Source organism: Plectropomus leopardus, chromosome 6 (assembly GCF_008729295.1).
Source record: "Plectropomus leopardus isolate mb chromosome 6, YSFRI_Pleo_2.0, whole genome shotgun sequence".
Classification (NCBI taxonomy): Eukaryota; Metazoa; Chordata; class Actinopteri; order Perciformes; family Serranidae; genus Plectropomus; species Plectropomus leopardus.
In genome coordinates, this window is record NC_056468.1 from 36113680 (window position 1) to 36130161 (window position 16482).

At 39.0% G+C, this 16482-nt stretch overlaps 1 protein-coding gene across 1 annotated transcript; it reads right to left on the reverse strand.

Moving 5' to 3' along the window:
- Nucleotides 1-852: 852 nt before the first annotated feature.
- On the reverse strand, nt 853-11952 carry LOC121944732. Its single transcript, XM_042488621.1, has 5 exons — nt 11896-11952; nt 10742-10957; nt 6210-7035; nt 5291-5542; nt 853-997 (listed from the first exon to the last, which is right to left on the reverse strand). Exons 3-5 carry the CDS (start codon nt 6911-6913, stop codon nt 853-855), a joined length of 1101 nt encoding a protein of 366 aa, XP_042344555.1. The 5' UTR covers nt 6914-7035; nt 10742-10957; nt 11896-11952.
- Nucleotides 11953-16482: the final 4530 nt, after the last annotated feature.

The window sequence follows — 16482 nt, forward strand, 5'->3', positions numbered from 1 at the left end:
CTCTGTGCAAAGTGAGCAAATTTGTAGATTTAGAAATATATTTTTTTTAAAAAGCTGAGGAAAAATGTCCAGAAAAACTATATTTCAATTTTTTCTAATGATACAATTATATAATAATAATATTTTTATCATATAATATTTATATTATCAAATTATAATTGTTATAATTATAGAGTAATAATAATAGTAATAGTATTAATAGTATTAATAACTTCCATGGTACTTTTTTCAGGTCAGTTCCTTGTTTGTTAGTTTTTTTGATTTTTTGTTTTTTTGTTTCTTACTATGATGAATGGTTTCATATTTGGGATTTTTGGGGTTTTCTTTTAAGAAAGTACACCTTTGGAAAGCTTGTTTTCTATTTTTTTAAAGGAAAAAAATGCTAAAATGTTTTCTTTAAAAATTGCTAAATTAAAAAAAAGAAACATGCCTCCTAAACCTTCAGGTAGGCAAGTTTTCTTTCAAAATTCAGCAATGAAATAAATTCAAAATACAGTGATTTAAAGGCATATGCCCCTCCCCTAGAGCCAAAATAAAGTAAACACAAGTCCCTCCCTTGTGTTTACTTTAGTCCTAAATAACGAACAGTCCCAACAGTGAGTTTGATTTAAATATTCAGTTCTAATCCAGTCTGGATTCATTATATATATTTAAAAATACATATTTAAAAATCTATTTTAAAGTTATGAAACAGAACCGCTAAGTCTTGATGGTTGTTGTCTTAAAAAAATTGCCTTAAGTCCTGGAAGAGTCCTTGAAAAGTCCTGGATGTCTATTTTTGTATGAACCCTGCTTTGTCATTTTGGGACGCTTCCTGAATCAGCTGATGCTGTTGTTTGTGCCTCTGCTGGTTTAAAAGGTCCGTGAGCTCGGCGCTCTGCCACGTCTGATCGTTGCAGCAGGTGTGGACAGTTTGACCTTTGACCTCACCTGGCTGTCCTGCTCAGGGTGGAGACGGGACAGCTGATGGACAGCAGGACCGTCTCTGCTGTTCTGCCTGTAAGACGACAGAAGCTGTGCAGGATGTGACTGTTTACATGAGGGGGAGTCGGTCTCCACGGAAACAGGTGTGTTTATAGCTCAGTGTGTTGTTAAGGTGTATCCACCGCCATCACACACACACACAGACACACACACACACACACACACACAAAGCTGCCTGTTACACACACACACACACACACACACACTCTCGCACACTGTCACAGAGGATGTGTGGGACACCTCACAGCAGAGTTGCAGGATTGAGCAATAAGCCACACACGCACACGCACACACACACACACAGACTGGCCTCTCGTTAATTGACTGTATAGTGGTAGTATCGTGTTTGTTGATGCTGCAGCGCCACCTGCTGCCTGCAGGCTCGTTAGACATCACCAGAGGCCTCATTAGGTGGATTTCCATCACAGATTTGTGCAGAACTTAAAACTTTAAAAAATGTTTTTAAAGTGTGGATGAAACACAACTGTGTTTCCACTGATACTGGTTACTGGGGTGATAACACCCCAGTAACCATGGCGATGGTTCAGAACATCAGCAGCTTTATTTCTGTTGCAGCGACCGCACTAGCCGTCATTATTTTTTCAGTCCGAGGCCACGTAGGCGTGTTATGGAGCCGTGATGGAAAGGCGAGCTCCTCATACGTGGAGCGGCCACGAATAACGAGCTTCTTGGCACAAAATGTGCTCAAATTGCAAGAAATTAGAAAAAGAAAATGATATGAAAATTCATTTTTAAAAAAGGAGAGACAAATTATTAGAATTTTACTTATTTACAGAAAACTATATTTTATTATTATTATTATTGTAATTATTAACATTTGTATCCATATTTATTTAGTGTTTTGTTAGGATTTTTTAAAAACTTTTTTTGTTTGTTTACATTTTCCCTTTTTATTTCTTTTTGTGTAATTTTGAGTTAATTTCCTTGTTATTTGTAACCTCTTCCCATGTTTTAAAAGAAATCAAGCCGATTTACTCGGGTTTTAAAAAAGAGAGAGAAGATTCAAATAATTAAAAAGGGGGGAGGGGTCCAAAAAAACTAAAGGCGTCTCTCTCAGGACACTTTGACTTGTCTGAGCGGAAGGAGCTCAGCTGAGAGCGATGACACTAACGCAGTGACGGCGAGCGAGCGTTCATCAGAAACCAAAAATCAGATCATCAACTTCAGCTGTCGTTCATTTCATCATGAGCACCGCGATGTTCCTGCAGAGACGCGTCCAAATGTTTGTCTCTTTTCACCAGCAGAGGGACACTTTAGTCCACTAAAGCATCACAACATGTCTCACTGAGGACAGTTTACTGAAGCGAGTCCTCTCAGCTGCAAACACTTTTTAGAGTTTGAAAATCCTAAAAATGGTTAAATAAGAATTTAACTTGGAAACTCAGCTGGAGCCACAACAAGCTCCACATCTACAATCTGAAACACTACATCTTTATTATTCACTTTATTTTAAACAGTGAACAGAGAATACGCAGTTTAAAACACCTCAAGAGTGTAGATGGTTTTTATTTTTTGAACAATTGTAAAATTTATTTATTCAGGGATTTTGTTAGGGTCTTTTTTTTAAAAAAAAAAAAAAAAAAAACTTTGTATAACATTTTTTCATTTGATTTGATTTGATTTGCTTAATTTTTCTTTGTAACTTGAAAATTCTTCTCATGTTTTTTAAAAAAATCGAGCCAATTTGCTCGGGTTTTAAAAAAAGAGAAAGAGCATGAGATGAATTAGAAGATTTTACAAAAGAAGGGGAAATATCTAAAAAATATATTTAGGTCAGTTATTTTAGTAGTAATATTATTATTATTATTTATTTATTTATATTTATTTTTTATTCTTTTTGTTTGTTTTGTATTTTTAACTTTTTCTCTTTTTTTCTTGTAACTTTTTCCCATGTTTGTGTTTTAAAAAAAGAGAGCAAAAGACAAAAGAGACGATTATCCAAAAACGGGAAATGTCCTAAAAACTAACTCTAAAACTCTAAAAACGTTTTGCTGTTTGTAACAAAAAAACACATAAATTGAGTTTAAAAAGGAATTTATTTAAGTTGAACATGAGGCAAACACAGTGATAGTGCAAGCTTTGCTAAAACAGTGATATAAATATATAAAAGTATTTTATTTTACATTGCACAGTAAAAGAGGCCCGAGCCTAAAAAACACACAACAAACAACAAACAACAAACAACAAACGCGTCAAATTCAGGCAGATAAACATGAATCAAAGTGTCAGATTCAGTCTGAACCATCACGGAAACGTCTGTAACTAATGAGTTTGTTTTTGGCACGCTTGATTTGCAAGTCAAAGTGTTTGTGCGAGAAGTTTTCCTTGTTGGCTGAAAACTAATTTCTTGCAAATTTGTTGGACCTCTAACGCCTGAATCAACATTAGTTTTTCATGTGCTGCATTCAGATGCCTTTTGTCGAGAAAAATCGTTTTGATTTCTGTCAAAAACACGATGAGCAACTTGGAAAGAAATGTTCCACAAACTGCACAAAAAAGGTGACAAGGAAATGATGTAAAAAAAAAAAAAAAGTTTGGGTGGGGGTATTAGATTTTTTTTTAGAAACCTATATGTATAATTCTCTTCATATAATTCAAAATATATAAGAAAAAGTACTCATTTTCTGGTTTGTTTTGTTTTGGGTTTTTTTTTACCTTTATTGTTTTTGTGAACTTATTTTTAGGTATTTTTCTTGCAGCTTTTACTAATTTCTTGCTCATTTTTGGGCCATTTTTTGTTCCCTCTCCTGTTTGTGTGTTTGAAGAATCATAGCAGCTCGTTTCAGCCGTCCTCATACATGAATGTTGAATGAAAAGGTTGTGCTCTGTGCGTCAGACTCACTGTGACTCTAACTGTGACTCGGGGTATTTGCATGACTCCTGTCGACAGTATTTGGTTATTAGGAACAAAATGTAAACAAGACAGCAAACGCAAACATGTAACATCAGCCTCTGTGTTTTTAAAGTGCTCAAAGTGTGAAGAAACCTGGTGACACTTTTATGTCAGATTATTTCTTTTGAATATTAAGTGACAAAGTGAAGGTTTTCGTTTCTGGAGTCAAAAGTTAAATTTGGTTTTAATCTGCAGCAGAGAGGGAGACTCTGACCTTCTGTTTGTCGTAAATCTGCTGTTTTATCGTCTCAAACAAACATTTGATCTTCACTTTTATCTCGTATCACCTGACCGCCTTCCTGCAACATGACATTTGATGCTTTTTAAGTGCTGCTTGTGCACATTTTTACTAAAATCTGAGGTGTGTAAAATAAGCTTTTAAGTAACAGTTCTGAGTGCTGTGAGGAGATTAAAGGGATAGTTCGGGTTTTTTAGGCTGGGTTGTATGACAGGAAGTATGTTACATACGTTAGACGTCAGCCGACACGTCAGCAGTTTGGAGAAGCAGACGCTTTTTTATTTTCAGCCACTGAAAAAACTCCCACCTAAAGAAATCAATAACAATGTAAGCGTCCAAAAAAAGGGAAATGAAATGAAGTGGAAATTGGGGTTGTTAGACTTAATCAAAAAATGAGGGAAATGTCTAGAAACCTTTATGCATGAATTTTCTAATAATCTATTTTAAAATATATAACAACAAAATGTTTTTTTCTTGAGTTCATTTTCTTGTTTGTACTTTTCTTTTATTGTGTTTTAATTTATTTTCAGGTAACTTGAAATCTTATCACTTTTTTACACAAAATTTTTTTTGATGCTTATTACATTTTGATACCGATTAGCGTTGCCAGAAAATGTCCTCAAAGTGCTAAAAAAATATATATTTTAATGTAACATAATTTCAAATTTATATAATAATAAGAATTGTAAACATAGTTTTCTGAATATTGGGTTGGCTCAGACTGTCGGACCGCGGTCTGCTTCTCCAAACGAGGGACCATCCACCGACTCACTGCCTCAGTTTTCGTGTTTCGTGACTTGATGCAGAAAGTTGTCGTGTTTCCTGCTCCAGCTCGCTGATGCTCTAAAGATTTTGGCACAAGATGAGTTCTGTAACGCAGATTAAAGTCCGCCGCCGCTCAGGTTCATAGATCTGTTTGCGTGATCTGAAGCTTTTGGCAGAAAAGAAGCAGATTAAAGTCGCCGCCTCTCTGCGCTCAGCTCAGGTGTGAGCGTCGGCGTCTCTCTGTGTTTTCAGAGATTTTATTGCACATGTGGATCAGCTGTTTTCTGACTCAGCAGCTGCTGCTCGTTGACGCTGAAATCTTACCGTTCAATGTTTGTTTTTCCTCCACAGAAATGAAACAGGATGTGATGCAATGCGCCGTCACTTACTGTCCTCGTTTCTGAAAGGTGAGGAGGAAGATGATGATGCCCGTCAGCAGCACCATCATCATCACCACGGACGTCAGGAGGAAGGCGCGGCACGCCGGCCGGCCCGTCAGTCTGAACAGAGCTCCGCCCACTCCGCTTCTCTCAGCGTGGCCCCCCACGGGCGGGCTGGGGAGCCCCACATCCAGAGAGCGGTTCACCGACTGCAGGGACGTCAGCGACCTCTGACCCCACCGCTGGCGACCTTCGGATGACCTGAGTGAGACACAGAATGTTACTGATAAAATGAAACTGAATTTTAATTTTAATTTAATTTAATTTTTTTCAACAACGCTAAATTGTGCTAAAAGATCGTCAATTTTTTTTTTATTTAAAGAAAAAAAGAAATAGTCAGAGTTCTCTAAAACTCGCCAAAACTATTTTAAAGAAAAATCATTCTTTTTCTTATTTAAATAATTCCCAATAAAAGTAAAAAAAAAAGTTGGCCAAATTAAAAAAAAAAAAGTAAAATAAAATCTTTAAAATATTACCAAAAGGAAATTAAAGGGGGAAGTTTTTTATTTTTTTAAAAGAAAACATGCCTTCCCACAGGTTTTAAAAAAAACCCAACAAAAAACAGCGACTTTAAGTTGCATGCCCCGTCACAAAGTGAAAATTTAAAAAATCCCTCCCCCCAGTACATAAAATATTGAGTTCTGATCCTGTTTGAATTAATTATTCTTTTAAATAATATATATTTTAAAAGCTTATATATAGTAATAAATAAAAAGGAGTATCAGTGGTTGTTTCAGAGAATGTATGATCTTTAAAATTTGCCTTGAAGTCCTGGAAACGTCCTGGAAACGTATTGGTGAAAATGAGTCCTGCAGAAGCGTGTTTAAAGTTGTTAGATCGATTTTTAAAAAGCTGAGCGCTCTGATACCTTTTGACCTGCAGCTTGCCTTTGCTGCGCAGGAAGCGGATGCTGTAGACTCGCTGCATGGCGGCCGGCAGGTACGACAGCATGTCCGAGTTGGTGGCGAGGCGGGGCAGGCCGAGGGCGGGCAGCGGCGTGAAGCTGCGGCACAGCGGGCACTGGATGGCGTCGGGCTCGGCCGACTTGACGTTGATGCGCGCCAGGCACTCCAGGCAGAAGGTGTGCTTGCACTGAAGCATCTTGGGACAGCGGAAGATGTTGTTGAACTGGCTGAAGCAGATGGAGCACTCCAGGTCCGGCTCGGCGTCCTCGGGGCCCGGAGGCGGGAGAGGAGACGGGCGCAGGTCCGGGGACGGGATGATGACGGAGACCTGGCGGGACGGGGGTGTGGCCAGGGCGGAGGTGGGATAAGGGTTCGGGACGGGAGCTGGAGACAATTCGATGGTGGACGGGGGTCGCGACCTGAGGCTGATGCCGGGGTCTGGGAGCGGCGAGGAGGAGCGGTCTGGTGATGGGACATGGTTTGGACCTTGGTTGTGGTCTGAGGACACCAGAGGGTGAGGAGAGTTCTGGTTCAGGACCGCCAGAGAGCTCTGACCCGTCCTGATGACCACAGGAGGAGACGGTGAGGTGTCCGCCAGAGGAGGATGATGGGAATGCTCGCAGGGGTCAGGAGGGGAGTACGGAGGTGTGTCTCTGTACGGATTCATGATGGACGGACGGAGGACAGAGGACGGACAGAGTGAGAGAAGAAGAGAGCGACGACGCTCCTCAGAGATGAACAGACGGAGTCGAGTCTTCAGCTGCAGGATGATGATGATCAAAACTCAACCTGCCGATAAAAAACATCAAGATTTAATATGTTTACAGACTCAATATATGGCCAAAAGTATGTGGACACCTGTCTGTTTTTTTATATTTATATATTATTATATTATATATTATATATTTATTTTTATATTTAGGGGTCATTTACACGGTTCTCGCATGAAACATGAAACTTTTGTTGCAGTTTGGTCTTTTGGGTGTTTTGGGGGCCTGAAAACAGAAACTTTTGAAACCAGGTTCCAGAGTGATTTTTTTTTTAAACGCCACCCCTTCTGTCACCGTGGAAACTGGCAAAGCACGGATCCTGTGAGAACGGTGACGTCCCGGCTGCACTTTGCACACTGCAAACTACTACAGACTGCAGACTACAGTGTTTTCGGTTGTTTTTGCGGACCTAGGTTTACTGGAGATTTTCTTTTAAAATGCAAAGCAAAGACTTTTCCATTTTTAGTATGTCCGTTCTCGTCTAAACGTGGCCTCAGAGCTCTTAATGACGTTAAATTCTGCATAAACTCATATTTTACAGTTTGTTTTTGTCTTTCTGCTGTTCTTACATGACGACGTCCTCGTGCACAGAGCCAGCTCCGAAACAAATGTGTTTCCCAGTTTGACCCGCAGAGTCCTGACCTCAACCCTCAACACAATCCACAGTAAGTAACCAAAATTTATTGCCAAATTTTTACAGTTGATTTGGAGTCTGTCCTGATGCGCTTTACAACAACGAAACAGAAAAATCCACACAAACGCACCGCCGCGGTAACGATACAGCGCAGATATTTTTTGGCATCATCATCATTTGGCTTGTGTTACTAAAATCATATTTTAACACGTTTACTGGGGCGCGTGGTGGCTCAGTGGACAGAACGGGCGCCCCACGTTTAGAGGCTGTGTCCTCGCCGCAGCGGCCGCGGGCTCAATTCCAGCCTCGGCCCTTTGCTGCATGTCATCCCTTCTCTCTCTCCTCCTTGCACACTCATGCTTGTCCGATCAATTAAAGGCAAAAATGCCCTAAAATCATCAGGCATTTTGACTATTTTCCACCTGATGAGGTCATTTTGACCATATTTGGCATATGGAGGAAATACATGCTATTTCCACTAGGTGACCTGTCACAGTCAATGTAGCTGCTGATCACTGACATATCCCAGACTGTCAGCAGCTACACTCACACACTGACATATCCCAGACTGTCAGCAGCTACACTCACACACTGACATATCCCAGACTGTCAGCAGCTACACTCACACACTGACATATCCCAGACTGTCAGCAGCTACACTCACACACTGACATATCCCAGACTGTCAGCAGCTACACTCACACACTGACATATCCCAGACTGTTAGCAGCTACACTCACACACTGACATATCCCAGACTGTCAGCAGCTACACTCACACACTGACATATCCCAGACTGTCAGCAAAAAAATCTACTTTTGAAAATAAATATATATATATATATATATATATATATATATAAAATAAATCTCAAAACATAGTGTCATCATGACAAAACCTGGCATTTAAAGGGTTAAAATTCTGAAAATTAATGAATATTTGATATTTATGATTAAGAACTCAATGAAAGTACAAAATCATATGAATGTATAATAGGTTTTTAAAGCTTGATTTTAAAAAGCACATTTTGTGCCCAGCGATATGAGTGTGTGTTATATTAACGCAGGCCCCTAAGGGTTAACATCAAACAAGGTCCACATTAATCAGAAATCCTGTCTGTTAAAAATGTTAGTAAAGATCCCAAAGACATCAGATTTGTCAGGTTTAGAAGTATAAAATGATGCACTTTTCAAAGATTAAAAAAGGTCATTTTTTTAAAAAGAAAGACAAACTTACCTCCACAGTTTCAGCTCTGTACGAAACTGCAGTTTGTGTAACTTTAATTAAAACTGGACTCTGCTCTGTGTCTGCATAAGAAACTCTGTCCCGCTGATCTCATGCTGAAGTCAAACCGGCATCAACGGGACAGAAATTTGCATCGTCCGTTTTATTCAAAAAGGGAAATAAGATGCAAAACAGGCCGTGCTCTGACGCTGAGGAGCACCCGGCAGGGACCCCCTGCAGCTCTCTGCAGAAACACCAGCATCGACCGACGCCTTTTACCATCAGTCCGTCACACTGCGTCTCTGCCGCTGTTTGGTCTATAACATTTTAGAAAATAGTCAAAATGTCCCAGTTTATCAAAGTCTTCCCTGATGTTTTTTTATGTCTTATTTCGTCAGTCCCAAACCCAAAATATCATATTATAATAATATATATTATATTACATTAATGTATAGACATCAGTTTTCTAAAGCCAAGAAATATCCTGCAAAGTGCAAGAAATTAGTAAACCATGACAAAAAAATTCCCTAAAAAGCATAGATTCATAGAAGATTAACTAAAAAAAACAGGGTAAAAGGTCTAGAAACTGCATTTATAATAATAATAATATATTTAATATTATATCACAGAAGAAAATATAATAAAACATCACAAATATTAAATAAATAAATCATTTTTGGCACTTTTGTTTGTTTTTATTTTTTGTGTGCATACTGTCAGGTAATTTTAATGAAACTTTTTTTAACTAATCTTTTGCTAATTTTTGGGCCATGTCTTCCTCCTGTGTGTTTTTAGTTTTTAATTTCCTTCAGCTGGTAAACCTGTAGATTGTAAAACTACTTCCTGGAACACCTCAAACAGGAAACACGGTGATAGAAATGTTGTTCAGCTGCACATAAAAGCTCCTGTGTGTGTTTTCGTCTGCATTCTCATGTATATGACATCCAGCCAGCGAACAGCTGATCTGCTGTCACTTCCTTATTTCCTCAGTACGTCAGATCTGTTAACCATTAAAGGCCAAAACAAACAGAGCGTTTACAGAAACACTTACTGAGCAGTTTGAGCCCTTAAAATAAGTTTCACTCATCCTAAACACACCTGGAGGCCCCTACATATATTCTGACTAATTGTTTCATTACAGCGGGTTCATCATTTTTCTTGTTTAATATTTTAGCTTCATCCATTGTTGTTTTTTTTTTTTTTTTTACCTCTGCAGCTTATTTCCAGAGCTGTGGAAACCATGATTAGGGAAGGTGCTACAAAAATAAAGATTATCATTATGTGTTGAAACTGTAAATTGTAAATAAAATAAAGTAAAAACAAAAATGGATGAAGCTACATATTGGCAAAAGTTGGCTTCTTTATGTTTGACTGAGATGATTAAAATTATTAAGTCGTGACTGCTAATTACAGGAGGAGCTCTGAAAAGGAACTTTTTAATTGTCCGCTATTACAAAGAAAAGAAAACTCACCAAACTCAGTGCGAACATCAACGACTTTATAACTTACAGCGTTATTCTGGAAAATGTGAATGTGAATTGATGTCGAAGAAAATAAGGGAAAACTCAGCACGAGCAGCCTTTACATTCGGCACACATGCAACACTTGTTTGGTTAAAACCTCCTGTTAATTCCTGCGTGACAAGAAGCCAAAGAGAGAACCAGCTGCAGTGTGTGTTTTACCAAAATATCGCATTTAGTCGACGTTATGCGTGGTTTTGTTGGCAATCAGTGATGCCGAATTTATCTCGACATCATATTGATTAGTAAAATATCAGAAAAGAAGCGATTTTACGATGCGTGCGCCTTTGGACATACATAGAAATCTAAATTGCAGGATTCGTAAATGGAGTTTGGCGCGCTCCTACCGTTCAGAATCCCCGGTGATCGATGCCGCCTCTCACCCGGCGCTGCAGCATCGTCAGGCGGATCCTCCGGGAGGTTATCAGCCCCAGTGTCGTGGTCGTGTCTCGGCTTGAGCTTGTGTCTCTCTGTCCGCAGGGTGACAGTTTGAATGAAAACGAGGAACCGGATGAGTCCAATCACCTGTTGGCAGCGCAGCTTCCGGTCTGACGGGGACACACCTGGAAAAAAGTGACGCTGATTAACGGACAACAAAGTCGCCATTTTCCTCTAGACTGATGGACGTTAAAGCCCCAAATGTCCGGTAAATAAGCTGACATTATGAGTTAAAGTTGTTTTATACTCCTTTACAATCTTTTAAATGTCTTTTTTTGTTGCTTTAACTGTTAAAAAACGTTCAATAAAACGCCCGAAATGTAAAAGTTTCGGTTAACGGCTACATCAAAGTAAATGGCCACAGTAAGCTAGCAGTTAGCTTAGCTATTAAAGCTAACTGACACAAAAAAGGAGAAAAGTCTCAAACAAAATAAACTTTTTCCAGCTGAGATATCAAGTCATGAATGTGCATAACACTTGATATTTGATATTCACGTTTTATTGAAATACGGTAGAGGAAAAAAATTCAAATATATGTTTCAAACATGGACAGCAGGTTAGCTAACGGTCGTGCTAACAGCTACTTGTTGATATTTTCCAAATGGCAGAAAACAAATAATTTTATAGACCCAAAATTATTGATTATTTAGGAGAGAAAATTAGTTATCCCTCTAGCAAATATAATTAATTCAATAACGCCAAATATTAACCCTTAAGGTCTGCTTTAATATTACACACACTCACAGCAAGCTTAAGAAAATATTATACATTAATATTATTTTCTACTTAAGTTATTGAGTTAATTTTCCAACCAACATCAGTCCTAATCATCAACATCAATTAATTAGTTTTCAAAATTTTAACCCTTTAAATGCCAGGTTTTTGTCATGATGCTGCTGTGTTTTAAGATGAAAAAACTAAAATGAATTACTTTCAATACAAAACATGCAAAGTAGATTTTTTATAATTCATTTTTGATGATCACAGCCTGTCATATGCCAGTGGTTAGCAGCAACATAGATTTTTATACATTAAATTTTTTTGTGCAGTGTTAAATACTCACACTCACACCACTCTGCACAAAAATGTGTGCTCTCAAAGTAACTTTCCCATCACAGTGAAATAAACATGTTCAGTTACATTTCCAGCTTTTTTCTTTGGCTCCGAACACATCTCAACATGTTCTGAGCCGATTCTTCAGTTTCACTGTCATCATCTTGGACTGATGGCGCAGCACACCATTAAGCAGGTAAGAAAACTGCCAAAATTAAGTAATTACTGAGACACCAAAACTCAGCTTTGAGTTAAGGTTGATTAGCCTACATGAGCGTGTGAGTCTGACATCTGTAACTGGACATTGAGGAGTGTCAGGTGAGCTCAGGTGAGTGCAAGCTGTTCAGATCAAATCTGTCATTTTGAAGGACAGATTTCTTCATGTGCTCTGATGATGATCATAAATACAGCCCTTTCTCAGGTGTGACGATTAGAGTTAACTAACTGTGATTAAACTCAAACTATCCATATTAATCAGAATCTGTTTTTAGAACACCAATAATTGCGGGGCTCATTCTTGTGTTCAGTTAGTAATCTCTGTACGTTTATCATGTCGGTGGGATCAGGGTTATTTGATTAACTGAATAATTAATTGCCTGCGCCTTGCTCCGCTATTTGGCCCTGAGAAATTCCCCAGAAACCAATGGAGAGGTGTTTTGATATTTTTAGTATCTTTATTGTGACGTGCCTGTTTCAACACGCAGCCGCAACGGCCAAAATGACACAACAGGGGAGGATTTTTTTAATTAGGCAGCTGCTGAAGGGATGTGAATGAAAGGCTGGTGGCTCATTAGACGAACGATGAGTGTACAGAGGACAGAGGAGACATAGAGGGAGCTGCACCAGGTAAGTCAGACAGAGCACGGTTTATTTCATACACAACAGCTTTACAGAGTGCCTGACATAATGCATCAACATATTTAGAAAAAGAAAGAAAACAGCACATTAAAACATTAAACATTTAAAGTAAAAACTATTTTTTAGGAAATTAAAAAGTTCAGGAACACATTCATTTAGCGAGATGGCTCCTGATTAGTGTTTGGGTTTGATCACAAGTCATGCAAAACGTTTGTACTCTGACTTCAGGGGGATTTTTTTTACATTACTTTTTTCATTTTTACATTTGCTAAATATATATTCAAGCAGCAGTATGATTAGAGAGTGTGTTTGTGGTTAAAAGCTGTCGTAATTGAACATTATCTTGTGACTGTTGTGTCTGGATGGATTTGGACTCATCTTGAATTGCCTACTTTTGGACTAGGCAGTATTCTGTAGAGTTGTTTTATTTCATCTTTGTTCATAAAGTATTAAAAAGTACTGCATTTAATATCAGAAATTCACCAATATAAACGCAGTGCAGGAGAATTATTAATGTAACTGACACAATGTAATGTATATTTGTTTTTCTGTATAAACCAAATATTGGAAAAAGACGTCTGTTTTCTCATTAAATGCTTAAAAGGAAAAAAACACAAATTAACCAGGAAACAAAAACAAAATAATAAATCTGTGTCATTTCGCTCTCATTCTCGGCGGTAGTCCCACTGGTGTCCGCTGTCATTGACTGCCAGTGTCTCCGTGGGTGTCCACTCCGCTCTTATTGTCCACCGGTGTCTCCGCGGGTGTGTCCACCAGTGTCCACTTTGCTCCTATTCTCCGCGGTGTCTCCATCGGTGTCTGCTCCGCTCTCAATGTCCGCCAGTGTCTCCGCGGTTGTCCCGCCGGTGTGCGCCGCTGTCATTGTTCGCCGGTGTCTCCGTGGGTGTGTCCGCCTGTGTCCAAAAAACCCCACCAGCTCATATACAGCTGTGTACATAGATACATATGTACATATTCATAGGAGTATCTAGTTGCATCAACTCTTCTCTCGATTAGAATTGATTTTATTGATTGGTGTTGCTACTTTTCTGTCTTTTGTTCTGAACCAAGATTCATCAACATCAACATGTGGATCAAATTCAAACTTTCAGATTGAAGTTAACAGAACAATCTGAAGTTAGATCTGCTGTAAGTCCGATTGAAGTAAAATGAGTGATCTTTAAGGACAGTGGACTGAACTGTGTGTTGTTCTTTTGTTTGTTTGTTTTTGACACCTGCATGTGAATCTTCCAGCTGGACTCTTACTTTCACTTTTGCAGGTGTGAATGTTTCTGTTGGGAATGTCGTCATGTTTGTCTGACAGAAGATGGAAACTTATTGGGTCCTGTTTAACTGGCTGTGCCTCTACTCACATTATTTTTAGTATCTCCTCAATTAATTGTATTACCTGGGTCCGCCTTTTCCCAAAACTCACAGCCAAACTGTGATCTAAAGCTGTTTTCACACCGCTGCGTGGCAACCACCCTGACAACCGCCTAACTCCAAAACAGATCCCCAAAAAAGCAAAATGTTTTCACAAGCAGCTGCATACTGTAGTAAGACAAGTTGAATCATTGAAATTTCTTAAGATTTCTGTGTATTTGGACAATTTACCATTCACCTGAAGTTTGGTGGAAATGGTTTCCCAGACCCAGTTCTTTCGTTCCTCCGTATTGTCTTCTTCCTGCTTTTGACGTGTTATTTGATCAGTGAAAGCGCCCAGCGGCAACCGCCACAAGCTCAACACGGTGGTAGAGCAAAATCTGCACCCGTGCACATGGTCAGCACCTGCTTCATATCCCTACCGACGTCTTAGAAACCACGTCCTGTCATTAAAATGAAAAAAAAAAAAACAAACAAACATATTTTGGCCATACGTGACCATTTATTATCTTAGATGAGCGCCCACCATCTTTATCAAAATGTGCCGTCTCACCTAATGTGATCAAAAAAAATAAGGATCATCACTTTGAATAAATACAACCTTGAGCTGAAGGCAAAATGCCAAACTACTGCTATGAATACTAAAATGTTACCTGAACCACACCTTTGGCACATGCAAAAAAGCAAAATGTTTTCACAAGAAGAGGAGAACCTGTTTAAGGCGAGGGACAGGCTTTATTGTTCCAAACAATTCAAAGTCTTCCTTTAGTTGAAACTGATTTGTGTGTAATTATCTCTGCCAGGTGTGTGTGAGAGTGTTTTCATATATCTGCAGCTAATCTTGCAAACTACTGGACCAATCGCCTCATACTTTGTGTGCACCTGTATGATTGTATGCTGCGGTGGTTTACAAATGTTAAAAATCCTTTTTTATTCCGACTACTCTCTCCTCTTAACCGGCTGGTAGGTTTTCCAGAAATTGGCTCATATGTCTGTTTTAATTTGGTTTATTGTTTTTATTTCCTGCATTGTTGTAATGTAACCTGCAACAAAAGTTTATACTGTTAAAAGTCAATTTAGTTGTTAAAAATGCATTCATCCTTGTAATTATATTGTATCTGTATTTCACATACAGATCATGTTGGCAGGGAAACCCAATCTGCTCTTTAGCTTTAGTAAAAACATAGGCAAGGCCTGAATATATGCGTATGCTTGAATAACAACAACTGTCTGCGGTCAGACTTGGGCAACCCCGACAGAGATCCCTGCTGTGGTGATGTCAAAAATATTATGTCACACGTGTTTGTTTTAAATGAGTGCAGAGGAACACATGACTGCATAAATATGTGTCCATGAACAAAAACTTCTGCACACATGTGACTGGGTAAATGAAAAAAACAGCCTTTTTTAACAGGAAATTATTAGTCGGTAAAACCATTTTTTTCTTTTTTAGGTTCAAAGATTAAAAGTCTTCTGGTAAATACGTCTCTAGTGTTTCCGGCAGACTGACATCATGGTGACCGCTGCACCTGGTGAGTCCTGTCAGAGTATTAGTCTGCACACATTACACACGTGATGGTTTTTTATTTTTGTATACATGAACTTATCCATGTGCTTTCAGCAGAAATAGCCACTGGTCATTTGTATTTGTTTGCTGGACTAACAGGAAGAAACTGTGAATCCATTTGATTGTATTCTCTTGATGTGAGTAGGTTAGCTGTGCCTCCTGATTTTGCATTTTCTTTTCAGTCTCTGAGCTGAGGATTGTTCTTTTGGGGAACAGCTGGTCTCAGAGGTGTTCAGTGGGGAACTTCATACTGGGAGCGACCCTGTTTTACACTGAAGAAGAACCAGACTGCTGTCATCAACACTCCAGATCTGCTGCTTCCCAACATCTCTGAACACAGACTAAAAAAACGTGTTGAAGACTGTGTGAGACACTTTGATCCTGGACCTCATGTGTTCCTGCTGGTCCTGCAGCCTGAAGACTTCACTGAGGAACAAAAACTGAAGCTCTGCAGAGTCCTGAAACTCCTCAGCAATCAATCGTTTGATCATTCACTGGTTCTTATATCGACACCCAGAGAGGAGAGTTCAGGTTTAGTGGAAGAATATTTGCGACATCCACCCTTGAACGACATGATCAGAAGTTGTAGAAACAGATTTATGAGGCAGAAGAGCCTTGAACGCCCAGAGCTGTTTACGCGCTTAGATCAAATTGTAAAGAACACGGGAGAGCATTTGAGGTGTGATTCATTCGAAGATCCAAAGATTACTTTACCTGGCGATCATCAAAATGTGAAAAAACAGGCAACATCCTCTGTCGACTCAGACTCTGCTAGACCTGGTGGTAAGT

Bases quoted from the DNA above. Each gene is read 5' to 3' on its own strand.
- LOC121944732 (XM_042488621.1), bottom strand. From the start codon at position 6,913: ATGAATCCGTACAGAGACACACCTCCGTACTCCCCTCCTGACCCCTGC. The intron at 5,543-6,209 runs GTATCAGAGCGC...TGTCTCACTCAG, and splicing joins GGCAAGCTGCAGGTCAAAAG to GTCATCCGAAGGTCGCCAGC. The intron at 998-5,290 runs GTAAGTGACGGC...GTCGTCTTACAG, and splicing joins ACCTTTCAGAAACGAGGACA to GCAGAACAGCAGAGACGGTC.